The 17,492-nt window shown below is 39.7% G+C and overlaps 1 protein-coding gene across 1 annotated transcript in view; it reads right to left on the bottom strand.

The window, feature by feature from the left end:
- The window catches only part of LOC104511000 (thymocyte selection-associated high mobility group box protein TOX), a 65,150-nt gene extending 58,844 nt beyond the window's left edge, over positions 1–6,306 (bottom strand). The window contains exon 1 of the mRNA XM_010153435.1: positions 6,245–6,306. Coding sequence (XP_010151737.1) covers positions 6,245–6,295 — 51 coding nt within the window. The 5' untranslated portion in view covers positions 6,296–6,306. The remainder of the gene's footprint in view (positions 1–6,244) is intronic.
- Positions 6,307–17,492: the final 11,186 nt, after the last annotated feature.

The raw sequence follows: 17,492 nt of genomic DNA on the forward strand, positions 1-17,492 counted from the left end.
AGGCCACAATTTGGACTTTGTTAATAAAAACTGAGGCATTTTATTACAAAAAAAAAATAAATCCTTGAATACATACACAGTGCCTGTGCATTTGCATTAAAGACATTCATACATACTTATATAACACATCTCTGTAGAGAAGGACTTGGGGACCCTGGCCAATGACATACTGGACATGACCCAGCAAAATGTGCTGGCAGCCCAGAAAGCCAAACTTGTCCTGGGCTGCATCAAAAGCAGCATCACCAGCAGGTCGAGGGAGCTCTATTCAGCTCTTGTGAGACCTCACCTGCAATACTGCAGGTACAGGTCTGGGGCCCAGCATAAGAAACACATGGACCTGTTGGAGCAAGTCCAGAGGAAGGCCACAAAAATGATCAAAGAGCTGGAGCACCTCTCCTATGATGAAAGACAGAGAATTGGGCTTGTTCAACCTGGAGAAGAGAAGGCTCCGGGGAGACCTTATAGCACCTTCCAGTACTGGAAGAGGGCATGTAAGAATAATAAAAACTTTTTACCAAGGCCTGTAGTTTTAAATTGAGAGTGTAGATTTGGATTGGACACAGGAAGAAATTCTTTATTGTGAGGGTGGTGAGATACTGGAAGAAGCTACTCAGAGAAGTTGCCCCATCCCTGAAAGTGTTCAAGGTCAGGCGGGACAGGGCTTTGAGCAGTCTGATTAAGTGAAAGATATCCCTGCCTATGGCAAGGGATTAGACTAGACAATCTTCAAAGATGCCTTCCAACTCAAACCATTCTATGATTCCATATATGTATATCTATAAACATATAGATAGCCTTGTTAATGTAACTGTTGATGTGTTTTTATCAGGGACTCAATTCTTTCCAGACTCTCTGCCTGATGCTAAGACACATTAAATGATTACCTCCTACACAAAAGGAAAAGGTAGGGTAAAATTACTTCTACCTTTAACTACCCATTGAGGATATGGAAGAAAGACGTGCCTGGTGTTATTCTTTCCCTGAGGCCATTTAAAGACACACACGTTTTGTTTTGGAAACTGGCATCTATAGCCTACTTCAGATAAATGGAGGAATGAAAAGTGTGGTCTCTTCTGCTGATACTTTATTTTTTGAAATTAAAAGATAGTGGACCAGTAAAAGGGAGATGGAATATGGTCTAAACCCACCCTGAACTGTAGCCAGCCAGCAGCATGACCAAGTGGCATTGCCCCCTCACTTTGGAGTAGCCCCTCAACTAATAAGCAAAGGCTTTTCAGCTTTACAGCAGGACTGCCCTGGACTTCAGGGTAGGAAGTACCCATGGGACTACACTGGACCACTTAGAGATTCTCCATCTGAGAATGCTGCTTTTCCTGAATCCTTTCCAAGGCAGCCAACTCCTGCCTTGCTCTGCTGACTGCGGCTCTAGGAGAGCAGCAAGAGAGAAGAGCTTTGTCTTCTGTCAGAAATGGGATACAGTACACTGAAATTCTAGGTTACCTACAGGGAAGGAGCCACAGAGAGCAAGAGAGGTCAGCTATTATGTAGCATTTATCCATTCCAACGTCACATATAATAGCTATCCCATTAATACTCTAAAAAATTAAGGTATGAACATGTAATGAGAAGTTAGCAATATATTAGGACCAATTGCATAGGGCAATAAAAGGCAGGGGAACCCTTTAGTTTCCTATTAACATGAAAAACCTCTCTGTTGGATGTCATTCTTTCCTATTTTACCCTGGAGGTGTATAGGACAGAACAGTTTTGATACTAATGGTGCCCACCATTAGTATCAAAGAGCATGCATACATATCTTACACAGATCTCCCTGGGATAGCTCTGGGAAGCAAGAAAATACCACTTCTGTGCAAGCACTATTTCTTCCTCTGCCTTAGGTATCTCTTTTCTTCTTTCTTTTGGGGCAGTCAGGGTACTGCCCCAAACCATCAGCTCCAGGCCAGTTCTCCACCCTTCCTTTTGAATTGTGCAGAGGATTTGGCAGCTGGATTCATTACCCTTAACATTTATCAGGCCTCAGGAAGGCTAGAAAAGTGCCAAGGCTCTGTGCAACGGAGTTCTGAATTACATTCTGTATTGTGACTAGGAAGAAATGTAAAATAATATAATTTTATACGGTAATGTGCATGGCCCACAAATTATAGGAGGAATGAAGAACAATTCATCTCTGAGATTCCAATTATAGGTGTGGGGAGAAAACACTATATTTGTGAGAATTTGAAATACAGAGCAGTTGGCATAGTTTTATTTTAAAATGATAAATATTTTCAGATTGAAGTGCAATTAGTAGTGAAAATGTCATGTAGTTTTACTATGTATGTTTCTTAATATGGCTGGCATAACTCATTTAGGAGATGCCTGCAGTGCAGATTCCTGTACTACATATATCATAACCAAAAATACAGTACTTACACATATATATAAAATGTACACAGAGACAACATTGCCAAACAGCCTTTTGGGACAGTCTAAAAGAATATCATTAATTTTTACTGTATACTTACACTTCTGGCTCAGTTCCAGCACTGGCTTTCTGCAAAAATCATTTCAAGTATGGAATTATGCTATTTGCTTGCAGCAACATCACAGGAACAGTAGTGAGCCATATGTTGCTACTTAGCAACTTAGACTAAGTCCCAAAGCATGTACTGATTTGAAAATTGAACAGAAATGATAATTGTTGAGGGATGCTGTGAGGCAACTTGTCTTGGATTACCAAACTATGCAGATGTTTGATGTTATATAGCAAGTGGAACAAAACTATATTTTTCCTGTCCAATGGCTGAGCTTTTATTTATGTTAGCCTAAAGGGGACAAATTGATTAAAACCCTGAAAATAAGACAAGGTGATGTTTTTCTGGATATGAACACTTTGCAGTAAACAGAAAGAACTGAAGTGCAAGGTTTTGCTTTTTCAGGGCAATTAAAACATTTCTGATGTCTGAATTTTATTTTCTTCTGCAACACAGTTTATTTTGTAGCCCCCCAATTTCTTGAAATGCCAGGTTCTAGGACAAGTTAGAGGGAACAGGCAAAACAAACAAAACTAACTTCTCAGTTTTAGACTCAAAGCAAGGATGTGAGCATTTCAGTGTGCATCAGGGCCCCAAAAATACCTGCCTCTGTAACCATATAATCCCGAAGACAGCCTAGTGGAAACCCCTAGGTCTTTGGTGTTGTATAACGTGACTCAGTCTGCCAACCCACCTCCCAAATATGCCATGTCAGACTCTCAAATTAGAAAATGATGCTGATGTCTGACTCAGCATGATCAGAGCTTGAATTAAAGTTTCTGATAGGACCATGCATTGCCTAACATGTGGGATTCATATTTTAGTTAACAGATGTGTATCCAACAAGGAAAGTGGAGAAATTAATTCACGCCTCATTCTGATAGGATTCAAAGTCTCATCTTGGATCTCACAGGGGAACAATCACGCTCCTGGGGATGGGAGGGAGCCTGCACTCCTCTTGCTGAAGTCATGAAACCACAAGGTTCATGAGGACAGATGCAAAAGTGGACACAGGAGAAAAATCTATGGATTAAATGACTAGGCTTTCACCTGGGAGAGAACATTTTTCTCATCTCTTTTTATGGGATTATTTGTTTTACATCCAGTAACAGTGAAGTGAAAATGAACAAACAGTCCTGAAAACATGGACCAGAAAATAGTCACATCCTTTCCTCTTCCTTTCCCTCTCTAGTACACCACACAATCTGACATGCTTTGTTTTCCAAGCAGTGAATATTGTACTCCATCCAGTTTTAACAAGCAGATTGGATGTTGAAATGGTAGCCAGTTCATCAGTTTGGGGTGACCACCTAATGCTTATGCCTGAGATACAGCGCCTCATTACAGTTGGTGAAGACCTCACAAATATTGCCAATGGAGAGCTGCTTTGAGGAATGACTAGCACTTATCTACACCAGGAATAGGTTCAGGAAAGTTTCTCTTGCCATCCCAGTTCTTACCTAAACAAAAGAGAGGCAGAATTTCCAACACACCCCTAACCTCTTGATCCTAGTGTAGGCTTTGCCTCCTTTTAAAAATATTATTATTATTACAGGCTTTCATCTATATTCACTTCCAAACCACTGCAACAGCATAAGCGCCAGGAGGGCATCAAAGTAAGGGAAAGGAGGTTGTGACATCCCAAGGTTGACAGCTTCTCTCAAACAGGCACAGGAGGCTGTTTGACCAGTGTGCATTTGGTAGTAACTTAAAAATACCATGCCAAGCTGTTGAGCTACCTCTTGCCACATGGATCCCTTAGCAAAAGGGCAGAGTTTTGACACCTGCCTCTGGGTTCTGAGCTCCACTCAAGAGCCAGACACCACCCAAGAGCTCAGCTTTGCCATGGCAAGGTTTTGTCTGTAAGCCCCTTTTTGTTCCAGTCCTTAGTAAGCATTCAGGGTTTTCTGTCATCTTTGAATCTGGAAATGTCATAGTTGATAGATTTTTTCCTTGAAGAAAAGTCATTTGCACTTAAAATATCTAGGCCTAGATCCTTTAAAGGTACTTTAAGCACCTTCCTTCCTCTGAAACCAGCATTAGATGCATAAATATCTCTGAAGATCTGGGCCTTGTTAGCACATGTAGAAACTGCATAAAAGATTAAAACTTATACTCTTAATTTTTCAATATGCCATTTAAATTATTTAAACTACATGCATATACAGTACAAAAATATCAACAGAAGAAAAATAATTCTGATGTATAATGTGCATTTGCAATTCTTTATTCAAAACTATTTAAGACAGACATAATGATTCTCTGAAAGGTAGCAGCTGCCTTATAACAGCAATCATTCACAGAGTTTGTATTTCTACTGTTTCAAACAAATTCAATTAGCCCTTGCACTTCAAAACCCTTAAGGCATAAATGAGATGATACTAGGCTGCTTTAATCTAATAGTAATACTAAAACTTGTCAGTACAGTTTTTGGATTAATGGTTAGAGAAAAATTAATAATATAATTTTTCATTTTTTAATCAAACTGTTCTATTCTAAACTACCTCTGGATCTTGGAGGGTTCTTAGCCGAATAAGTTCAATCATGCACAAATCATAGATGCAAAGTACAGTTGGTCTCTAAAGGTATTTCAGAATAACTTCAAAAGAAGGCTAGGAAGCAACATGGTGGAACATCTTAAAGACAGTCTTTTTGACTTGAACAATGCAGCTCATCTCACACAACCTCCGGCTTCCCTGACCCCAAATGAACCCATGTACTACACAACATGATTAATTAGTTAGATTCCTAAATGACATCCTACTCATCTACACACATTTACTATAAATGCAAACTTATTTCCCACCTAATGAGAGCTCTTCATATAATCCTACTGGCTCTGTCAGAAAGAGGTGTATCAGGCTAGCTACTGCTGTGACTGAGATGTTGCAATACCTAGACCACAAACCTGATTGTTCAGGGCAATTTCTGACACAATCTAACTGACCTGCATCACTATCATCATCACACACACACCAATGTGGAACTAAACTGACTGAAACACGTGAAGGAAATGAAAATTTCTCCCCTACATAAAGCTATCACTACAGGTAGCTAAAAATATTTCAAAACTACACTTGCATTTTAAGAAGTAATTAAAATCTTTTGTTCTTATAATCTATACTATCTTAGGGTCAAGCAGAAAGGTAAAAGATTTTAAAATATACACCTAATATCAGAATTTAGCTTGTAGGGCTCCCCAAAAGGGAAAGGACTCAAAAATACCTGTAAAGAAGCCACATCACATGGTTGCCAGCTATAGAAGACAAAGTCATTGCCTTAACCCCATGAGTAACGGCATAACATTAGCAACGCTCCTCAGCCATGAGATTAGTGTTAGAAATGCAGTGCTTCATCTACAACTGGCCTACGAGTGATAATTAAAGCTATTTGTGACATGTGTAGCTTATAATGATTAACTTGTCTGCAGTGAGATAAACAAATAACCTGCACCTGTAAAGACTTTATTTCCTGAAGGTAAAACAACTGTTTAGGAAAGATCATGCTGGCAAAACAGCTGCTTGCATTCTGGAGAGGAAACAAGGTAGTATCTTTCAACAAACGCCAACTCTGGTGTTTTATCAGCTCTATCTCATTAACTGGAAACAAGGCTTAAATGCTTTGTTTATAAATTATGATTATTCTTGATTGCAGCAGTTACTGATAGTGCCACTCATTTGCAATGCAACTCTTTGAATTTGTTTAATTACAATTTGAAACAAGGCAGAGAAGATTAATTAACCCACCTGGCTGGCTGGCAGATAGTCCTGGCTCGGCTCTGTCATACTCATATACATGTTCTCACCGTCAAACTGCAAAGGAAATAATAGTAAACATTCAGCAAACTTGAATATTTTTCAGCACTGACTGAAAGAAAACCACAGTAGCCATAAAGTAATATTACAGCCTGGTTTTAGAGACTTGTAATTGCATGTGTGCATCTTGACTTTGATGTTCCTGTTGTCATCCTTATTGACCCTGGATGTCAGTGATTTGGAGTAATTAGCGCTCTAGTAATTACAGCTAGCAAGCAAGAAATGAATGGTTTCCTTTCATCTGCAATCTGTTTTAAAACAAAATGGCTCATTTTGTGCACCATGTATACATATTGCTGTTGGTTGTAATGAAGTACTAAGTGAATTGCACAGTTACTGAGAGAAGGAAGATGAGAATAGAAACTGCTCTAAAATGCATCTTAATGGATTCCAACTTTAGCTTCTGAGCAGAACAAGACTTGAAATTTCAAAACAAATTAAACCCCCTCCTATTGAAATGTTCCTGTATCAGAAAGTAGGAAATACATTTCCAGACAGCTTTCAGACATCTGAATGTATGAAACAGTATACCTCCTGATCATATGGTGTAAGAGGATAGTTTGCTTGATGTGTGAATAAAGTAAACACTCATAATCAGAACTGCAAAAATACCCTTCTGTAAAAGATAAATACTGTTCCTGGAAATGAAACACAAAGCTTTTTTTCTTTTTCTTTTTCTCCTTTCAGCTGCAGTTAAGAAGTAACAGAAATGTGATAGAAAGGAGTTTATTAAAATCTGAAGGTCTAGATGGAGAAAAACTGTCAGAACTGAAGTCTCATCTTGTACCAACACAAAGAAGTATAAATCCACTGTTTTCTTACATAACCTGGAAAATGTCCCCACTGAACTCATCACACCTCCTCAAGTGGCTGTGCCATCAGCACAACTGTATTCCCAGTGTCCACGCAGGAGGTAGGAAAAATCTTTTCAAACTCTTCAAGTAGAAATAACCCATCCCCAGTCATCAACCACAAACTTCCAGCTGTTACGAGGTCTGTTTGAAATAACTTTCACCTGACCCCTTCTGTGACTGCTTAGAGTGACATATTTTGGAAAGGAGCCACTATTTTTGATAGCGCAGTGGCATTTTTAGAAAGTCCCCACTACTGAGCTTGCTCTTCTCCTACAGAAGGGGGCAGTGAAACATCCCATGGACATTTCTTCATCAGTGCTGAGCTTCTTGGGATACTCTACCTGCAAGATACAGTATATTCAACTAGACCAAGGTGGCAAAGTCAAACTGTGGCTTTGGTAGATAGCACTACCAAATTTTGCTGAAGCAGCTGAAAAGGTTGCGGCTTCCAGCTGTTCATCCTATTTCTCTGCCAGAGGCTACAAGGCTTGTAGCAGCAGCAGTAGAAACAAGTAAGTGCCAGCTTCTGGCACAGCCGTTGATAGTCTGCCCTTCCTGGCCAGAGCTGTTTGATAGAAACAGCCTATCTGTCAGAAGTCCTAGTTTCATGGGTGGGAAAGGATTATGCCACGGGCACAGATCTGCCATAGGGAGTAGAGTATTTCCAAAGTTTGATGGAATAAAGATAGTGGGATTACATCTTTAGAATAGGGATTGATGCTTGTTTCATTATTGTGTCTTGTTTATACTTGCCATTTCTTTCAGCTTTTGCATTCGAGAATTTTCCTAGCATTTAAAGTAAAGATTTGGAGAAATTTTTTTAGCGTCTGGATTGTTTGCACACTGGAAAAAAAGGACAATGCACTGTTTCTTCTACTTAGAGGGACAAGTGAGTTTCTGAACAGAGATTTCACAGACTGCAGTTGGAAACCAAACTCCCCACTGCAAGGCCTACAGGAGCTCAACTTATTCAGCTTGTCAGACGAAAGGCTGAAAGGTGCCTTGATCACTGCGATCGGTACTTACACCGTGGAAAGATGTCTGATAGCAAGATGTCAGCCTTCCTGACAGTGGTATAATGAGATCTAGTGCTGAGAAATGGGAGTTATAGAAGTTCAGTTCTGAAATAAGACACAAGTTCCTACTTTGGAAGGTAATTAAGCATTATGTCAACAGCAAACTTATCATTTCTCAGACATTTTAGAATGAAGTTAGATATCTTTTTCAGAAAAGATGCATTCCACATCTTATTTATGAGAAATGCTATGGACAGGATAGTTACGGTGGCTGGTTGTGGCAGTCCTATCTGCCCTGGAAACCATGATTCTTTAAGTCTCCTATTTTGAATTTCCTTCATTATCCTCATGTGTTTGCTGCAGTACCTTGCAAACATTGCTATAATTCAAGTATTATGTTGCATTTGTTTAGTTGCAGAGAACATGAAGAAATCTCTTTCCTTTACTGCACACTGGCTAGGTACAGTCGAGGGTTATTTCAATTTATTTTGCCTTCCATAATTCCTGAACCTGAGATTTAAGAACCTTTGTGAAGCATACCAGTCTTTCAGATAATTCCTTCTTTTGGATGTTTGGTCATCTGTCCTTGATCTCAAGCTTGCAATCACCAAGTCTGCATTCAGAGAAAAAAAATCCCTAAAGTAATTTTTCCATGAATCTTGGAAATTTTCATCATTCTGTGTGTTGTTCTTGGATCAGCTGCCAACCTGATCGGTGCCTTGCTATTAGTGGTGCCTCCAGTACTCACAGGATCTTGGTCTCAGCCTTTCCTGTTCATTGCTTGTGGCCTTCTATTTAGCCCTGAAATGCTTTTGTTCTATAATCTGTGGGCATAATGTGAACATGTATCAAGGAAAATGAAAAACAAAAGTATACCTACATCTAAACTTCCTCGTCTTTTGGCTTTGCCTTAAATAAGAAATGACCTTTGCAATGTTTTGGATTAATTTAATAGGGTAAATTATCAGAAAAATACATTGATGCATGATGCCTGTAAAATTGGAGTGACCTGCTAACATCTAAAAATGGCCAGCGGCTGTTTGATTTATAACTTAATTTTTTCCATATTTAAACATGGAGTTCAGTCACTGCAACATTTAGCATCTGCTTGTTAGAAGCTTGTGTAAGATGCTGTGTAATAGGTTGTATAGCTCAATAAGATTTGATGCAAAGTGAATTTTTTGTAGTGTTTATATTTGCAGGATGTGGGTTGTAACACATTAGCTGACACTAACACTGTTGCCATACTAGGATTTGTACTACATTTACAGCTATCTAAATTATTTTCTGTCCTCAGTCTAGATCAGTGTGCTGCATGGCTCCTTGGTGGTTCTTAAGACATCAGATGTGAGCCTGAATAACACCCATAAACTTGCATGATGAAGCATAAACACACGCACTTCCTACAGCAGGTGTTGTCAGGAGACACTTCCTTTAAGTTCTCAGTGTTTACTAAAATGTTTATAAAAGAGTGAAATGACGATTTTTGTAAATCAGAAGGAAACAAGCCATTTACTTCAATACTGAATTGTTTGTTCATTATCTCCTTTCCCAGGTACCAAAGAAGTGTGGAATACAGATGACATACATCCCACTCCAATCAAACAGAAGGTACACAAGCCTTCAATAACGAGTTCAGAGACAGATGCAGCACATTTTATCCATGCCCACCTTGAACAGATGTCACTGTCCTGCATCAAAACAATAAACTCAGAAACAAATGACAATGACTTGATCAGCTGGAAGATCCTCCTATTGTTTTTTCCCATCTCAATCAGAAGCTTGCAAAACAAGGCCTAAACCCTACAAATGAACATTGAGGCATTTCCCCTTTTTTCAGACTTAACACGCAGGCTCTGCAGCATGGCGTCTCTCAACAACTCTCCTCCAGGTCAGCTTAACTCATACTACGTCCACCTTGAATTCAGCATTACACGTGAGCTGATTTATGCAACAGCAGTTCGAACAATCTATCCAGGTCAGACAGAGTCAAAAGATCAGCGGCTGTGATCCAAAGATGCCTCCAGATTTTTTTTTTCCAGGTTATACTACACGCCTCCAAAAGTGTCTTATTTTACTCATCAACCCGGATCTGCAAGAAACTTGTATTTCCTAAACTTCTCTGCCACTCACCATGATTTATTTCAAGCAAAGAAACAGCACAAGCATCACTTAACCTGTGGATGAGTCATCCAAACAGAACAGACGAAACACAAAGGCAGGCAGTTAACTGAACTGTCTTTTATGAACCTATGTATGATGTATATATATCATATGACATTTCATCTAAAGCTGTCCCAACGTGTCTCCAAGATCCTTCAGTATCATTAAGGGTGGATTTCAAAATCTTTCATTTTAATCTATTAAAAGTGAATGCTAATATAATATTCTGATGTCTGATAATAACTACTCTTGACAACATTTCTTTTCATATTAAAGTGTGACTGCATGAGAAGTTTGGGTGAGAGCAAACTAAGAATATGACTGCATTGTAATATGAAAAGATATATAACTGGGAGCTGTTTTTAATATATATTCAGAACTGCATCACATTCTTTATTGAAATTATTATTATAAATAAAACATACAGGCAACACTATGGCATGGCCAGTTAGAATCTCCCTTAGAATAACCCTTTTCATGCCAAGTTATAATGTTCATCGACCAGCATGCACAAAATATCCAGGTGCTCTTATTATATGCAATTTACTTATATACATTAGGAACATAATTCCATAAACTCTGGCTGACTGTTACTGATGCAAGAGCTATGGCAGAGTTCAGCAAATGTCCAGAGTGGTAAGGCTGTTTTATCAGGCATGAATTTACCAAGGGATCCAAAGCTGGCTCCCATTGGCATGGCATCACATCAGAGTCACACAATGTAGTCACGGACAGGAAGCCTGTTTTCAGCTTCCCAATTAGGCTGCAGCCAACTCTGCCAGCATTTACAATGTTATGAAGTAGTAAAGCTTGCAAGAACAGTAATTTTTTTATTCTTTATGTGCTTCTTTAAGTGAAAAACACTTGTTGTGGACTATGTCACAAAGACACTATAATCAGGTTGCACAAAAGCGAATAAAGAACAAAATTTCTCATGGTGACATCAACTTAAAGAATCTTCATTACAGCCTACAGGCACAGAGGAATTTGGAAGGCAAAAAGGAAGGTTCAATAGGGCAGAACAAAACTAGAAGGGGTTGAAAGCCTAAGAGGGTAACTGGGAACAAATGTATTTCTATACTGCTAACTGCATGTATGTATAGAGTGATTATAAATGCCGAGACACACCTGCTTTAGCTTCATGTAACTAGTTCAGATGACAACTGCCAGAGGAATGCACATGTTCAACAGCGGCTTCCAGTCTAACTATGCGTCCTCCCCTCCCCACTGGCTAACTTCTTCCATGCCAAGTTACTGTCTCTATTGCCAGGGTCACCCGTGCTGTCTGGATTACAGGGAGAACGGATTTTCATCCCTGTCTCCTTGCTACCTCACACTTCTTTACTGTTGTGAGTGCTTTTGTTGCTCCTTTTTCATCCCCAGTTTTCAATTTCTGAGGGAATTGCACATTTACTTTCTCCTTGTATGCATACACATATATACCCTGAGTTTCGCAGGCATAGCAGTATTAGCTAAAAGAAAAAAAAAAAAGCACATGGATTCTAGTTCATTCTAGTTCTGCTTCTAGTTCATTCTGAAATGCAGCACGGTATGACAGTACTCCATCTCATCCAGCTGCAGGGAAGCATGAATACTAGCCCACATGGATTTTGGTGGCCAAACAAGCTTGAGGCTGGGGTGGGGAGGGGGAGCAGCTTCGGCCACTCTATTGTGCACAAATGTATCTCAACAGTAACATCCTGAAATGTAGAGATTAAAGGAGAAGAAGCAAAGGGAGAGATGATCAAATTGGCGGAAGTTGCTGTATTTAATAAGTTCAGCTTCTGGGTAAAGCCACTTGGACTCGACATCATGATTTCTTCAAAGGATGTTACAGATCTTCAAAGCCTGTGTTATTAATCACATAATCTAAATACAAGTTTCTCCCATCCTAGATTGGAACCAGAAGCTGGATTTACTTTCAGACTGTAGCTATACCATTGTAACCATCGTTTACCTTGCCCTGATGGTGCCCCAACAGAATTCGTTGTGTTTCATTTTAACAAAATGTTGCAATAACATTGTGCAAAAAGGTTATTTATTTTTAGTGATTTAGTGATTTTAGTGCTTACAGCTTATAGATATCATTTGTAATTTACATTATCTAAAAGCCACTAATCCTGAAAAAGCTTTAAACCTAGGTAATTTTGTTTCTTTTAAACCAAATACCAAGAGTGGACATTGTCTCAGCCTGCTCGATGACTAACAGTAATATTTTATTTTACTCAGAGCTGCTGAAATGAAACTAAAATAATGATGGGATACAACATAAATCATCAAATGGCTATGCTAAAGAAACAGTTGATCTTGTTATGTCAACCATTAAAGATAAAAACAGAGGTGCTCTGTGAACATTATTACACGATGGAAAATCCCTTTCTTGACACAGTTTGGCAGAGCGGTATGTCCGTATTAAATTGAAACTCCATTTTGTCTCCTGAACTCCATTTTGTATGCTGTACTAAACACATGTTTAAATTTGCCCAAGATAGGTTACAGTAATGCATTCCAGACAGACATCTTTCCCAGGAAAGGGGCTTGACACCTCGCTAAAGGACTATCACAGGAAAATTGTCAAATAACAATCTAGTACTATTGACTTTGATTGTCTCTGTTCTGCCGTCTTCCCTCCCTCCTTCCAGGACTGATTTTCAAAAGAGGAGAGTACTGGAAGACTATGAGATGGGGTGAAAAATGCCTGATGGAGCACCATCGCTAAAAGAAGTCAAATTTCTTTGCAGAGCTGGATATTCCTATATGGCCAAAGGAAGGTGATTACTGCAGACTGGGAGGGCATGGAGAAGTCCTGTCCCAACTGCAACTCTGAGAGCTCTCCAGGTCACAGAAAGTTTGATGTGTCAAGCATTGGAGAGGAGATGGCATGTCTCAAGATGATTATTGCAACTCATTTTAATTTTGCAACTGGTTTTGAAAAGTATTAGGCAAATACTGATGTCTCCTGTGCTTTCGTTTTCTCACATGTTGTCCAAAGAGTCTAAACCAGGAATACGCGGTATGATGTGTTTAATTAATCCAAGTACAGTGATGTGTGGGCTAGGCATATTGGAGTTGGGAAGGAACCTGCCCCAGTCTTCACAACTCCCCAGAGACTGGGAGCAAGCCACGAGGTGGGTGGGCACTGGCAGCCAGCCCCAGAGCAGGAAGTGAGGGTGCTGCTTTGCAAGGAAATGCTGACAGACATCTCCTATACTTAGAAAGAGTCAGAAACGGTGATGAAACTCTCTCTGCCCACAGCACCCAACAGACTTTGATACATTCAGTGCTTGGATCAAAGCACGATAGGGCTTGCAGACTCGCACTGCGCTCTCTCTTTTCTATAGCCTGGCTTTCAAAGCGGGCATGTTTTGAAAATACTCTGCTTGATTCTCCTGGAATGAGACCATTTTTGTCCTATTTTCCATTTATAACACATACTATTGCTTCAAAAAGTATAGGCAGTGCTGTGAAAGTTTTCTTTCAGATTTTTATTCTTCTGCCACGAATACCCAACCCAGACCTTCTCCCATTGCGTTCCCCAGGCTAACTCACTACTTACCGCTCTCATCGTGGGAAAGGGGAGGAACCAGAGGGTTTGCCGAGTACCTTCTCAATGGTGGCAAGCGGGCTGAATATCTAAATATACATGGGTAGTTAAAACCTGAGTGATGGCATTACAGCATTTGTGTTTTTCCTGCACTTAATAGAGGTTAATGTGTAACCGGAGAAGAGGTGAAGGGGGGTGTTTAGCTTCCCGCTTGGAGCCTGCGTGTGTCAATGCCTGACAGAGCCTTGAAGTTGTTAGCCTGCATGCAGAGTGCTAGCTGAATGAGGTTACAGTGCTGAGCACAGCAGGCTGATAGAAGTAGGATCAGACTGATAGGAGGAGTGGCAGAGTCCAGGCACAGCAGAGTGTATCAAAGACAGCCCAGGGGAGAGCGGGTACTGTATTAGTCCTTTGTGTACATTTAAATGGAAGACAGTGAGCATGCAGAGGTGAACTCTGAACTCTCTCAGCTGGGTTCCTGCTCCTTTTAACCTTGGGTGTTAAATAAAATAAAATAATCAAAAAAACCCCAAACCAACGCACTGTAGTCAGGACTCCTATGCTAAACTCTCTCTTGCATATTGAACACTCATTAAATAAACATACCAAGATCAAAGTGGCAAGTGCTTTTGTTATTATTTTACTCAATCCACACTAAATTATAGATGTAGCTACCCACTGGGAAAATTGGGTGATAAGGTGGAAAGGTTTGAACAACTAAGGCTAGACCTTTCTTTTTCTGCCTACAGTAGCTGAGGAAATTTGTTTAACCTGGTAGGCTTGTAATACTTCCCAATCCCAACACACCGGGCCAGTTTCTTGTCAAGGTCTGATCCTGCATCATGGAAGGTGAAGGGAATATTGCCATTGACATTTGGTCAGGAACTGGATCGAGTAGAATCGTTAAGGTAACAGGACCCTTCTTACTTTGAGTTTCAGATTCATTTTTGTCAATATTCATCTCTGTCTCATCATTTCAAATGGTAGATTATGTAATGAAACGCAGGAAAGCTTAATAAAAAGGATCTACAGAGAGCAGACAGATGACTAAAAAACCCCAATTTTTTGTATACCCATGTGCAGAACTCCCTGTGTTGCTGTATGGCAGGAGAGAGGCTCCATAGGCCTTGGTGAATGAGTTTTGCACAACTAGGACAAAACCGTTCCCTTGCATGACTAAGGAGGGAGATATGTGCAGGGAACCATGGACAGAATTTGACCCACTATGTTATTTATAGAGTGAATGGGGTATATATACTTCCTGTGGGAAAGCACATCTGCTTCTACACAGCAGAATCTTAGAAATAGAATGGGCCAGAACAACATTAACAACAAAAGGACAAGCACAATTCCACTCCTGTTCTGAAAATCCTATGCCAGAGGGTCTTGAGATATAAACTAAAGGTAACAATTGCCAGGTAACTAGAAAATCTTGCCTGCATACTGCTATTCCTCATGCTCAAAAGAGTAAGGAAAAAAACCCCACATGGCATGCTTAGAAATCCATGGCATAATTAAAAGAAGTTACTGAAAGGCTTGATCATCTCATAACTTAAGCACTCCAGGCCAATGCAGCAGGTCATTTAGGCACATGCAAAACATGCATTAAAATTATACCACTGAAGGGGATGACAGTGTGAGCATATTTAAAATCAAGTACCCAGTCAAATATGTGATCAGATAGGACCCAAGAGCTCAGAAATTTACAGGAACAGGCATTAAATATTGAATTATGCACAAAACTGAAATGGGAAAAGTCAACTTAAATTTCTGGTAAACCAAATTATTTAGCACAATCTGATGGGATCTCATTAGGTACAACTAATTCAGATCTGGAGAGGGTGATAACAAAAATGACTAATTGCAAGGATTTAGCAAAACATGGACATCTGTTAGATGACAAGGATGTTTTAGGGCTGATACGAACTTGTAGTTTACCAAAACAGCGACTGTGGCAGCCATGTGGACAATCCGACTTCCATCCACACTTACTCTGGTATATGAGCAGCTCCATGAATTTCAACAGGATTATTTTAATGAAGACTGCCACATTTATTTCCCTGCCTGCATCAGACAAGAAGCTGGAGCCCCACACATGCTCAAAAGAGGAATTTGAGGCAACACGAGTTTTTACATTTACAGTTACAAAAAAGTTTCAAAAGCTTGACAAAGCTTGTAGCTTGACTTACTCCTTTGCTAGGACAGTCTACAGATGAAGCTGAGAAACACTGACAGAGCAACGTGGAAGAATTTTCAGTATTCTATCCCAAAATAGGTCATTCAAGAGTAGATGTGGTTAGAAACATTTGAAATATTAGTCAAAAGCAGAAGAGGAAAAGTTGTTTTCCTTATTTTTCTCACTGACTTCAATTAAGATGTGTACTTGATGTAATAAGAACACTTATCAGTTCTCAAAAATTAGAATTGTTCTCTTTACACCTTTTAAGACAAAATTTGACCTTCAAGATTACAGTTCATTTTATGACTAAATTATTCCATGACTGTTTTTATCCTTTATTTCTATTTTTTCAAGTAGCCCAACTTCTGTTTTGTATTGTTTTGTTTTGTAAGAATCTGCAATGGTGTTTCCTTTATACACTTGATAGATTTTAACAGTAAAAAAGACAAGTCTGGGCAAAGATATTTCAATTTTTTCTTAGTTTTGAAGGTAGAGAGCTAAAATATCAAGTTAGAGTTGTACCTGCCTCTCTCTTACCAAAACCTTTTAAAGATGAAACATGTTCCACCTCCTCCTCCCTCCCACTTGAAGAAAGAGGGCTACCCTCAGCCTTGGCTGCTGCTATTCGCACTCTGAGTCTATTATTGTTGTACACTCCTCACAGCAAATCAGATAGCAAAAGTTACTCAAATCTGGCATTATCAGCACCGTGGCTGTTGTCTCTCCAAGACACCATGCATATCAGCATGAGGCAGTCACATTAGCGCTGGGAGGAAGCTCCCTGGGCAGGCAAATCCATCCCCTGAATAACAGCAGAATAGGTTTCACACGGCATCCACCAACGCTTATTGTCAAGTCCTGCCTTGCATACCACTTCAGCAATGGTGCTTCCATGCATTTTCCCCTTTCCATTCAAACTCTTCAGCAATTTTACTGGTTTATCTTAAGCACTTTTTCCATCCTTCCAGTCTGCAGAGACTGATGATTCCTACCTTTTACTCCTGAACACTCTTCAAGAACACACTCCTGAACACACTTCTGAACACACTTCAAGACAGATACTCTGTCCTCTTCTTCAGGAAGCCTATTTTAAATTTCTTTAAATCTTCTCTGACAACACATTTTTTTTCCAAACATTTCCTCATTTGCAATGACTTGAGTGCTTCCCTTAGTGATGTCCTGTTCGTCTGCTGTCCAAAATGAATGCAGAGCTCTAGGCAACTGTGGACAAATCTGAACAGGTTTTCTATCCCCAGGTTTCACCTAGACTATGGGTATGCATCAGCCTCTTCCTCCATGCATAATCTATTTAGAAAATGCCCTGTTTTTTCCTAGCCCTTAATAGAGGAAATCTCTAAAAGTTTCTCCTGACCTACAGTAGCAAGGAAAGTTGCCATATAGTTAGGGTAGATAACATGATTTA

Source organism: Eurypyga helias, unplaced genomic scaffold (genome assembly GCF_000690775.1).
Source record: "Eurypyga helias isolate BGI_N326 unplaced genomic scaffold, ASM69077v1 scaffold2416, whole genome shotgun sequence".
In the NCBI taxonomy this organism is placed as follows: Eukaryota; Metazoa; Chordata; class Aves; order Eurypygiformes; family Eurypygidae; genus Eurypyga; species Eurypyga helias.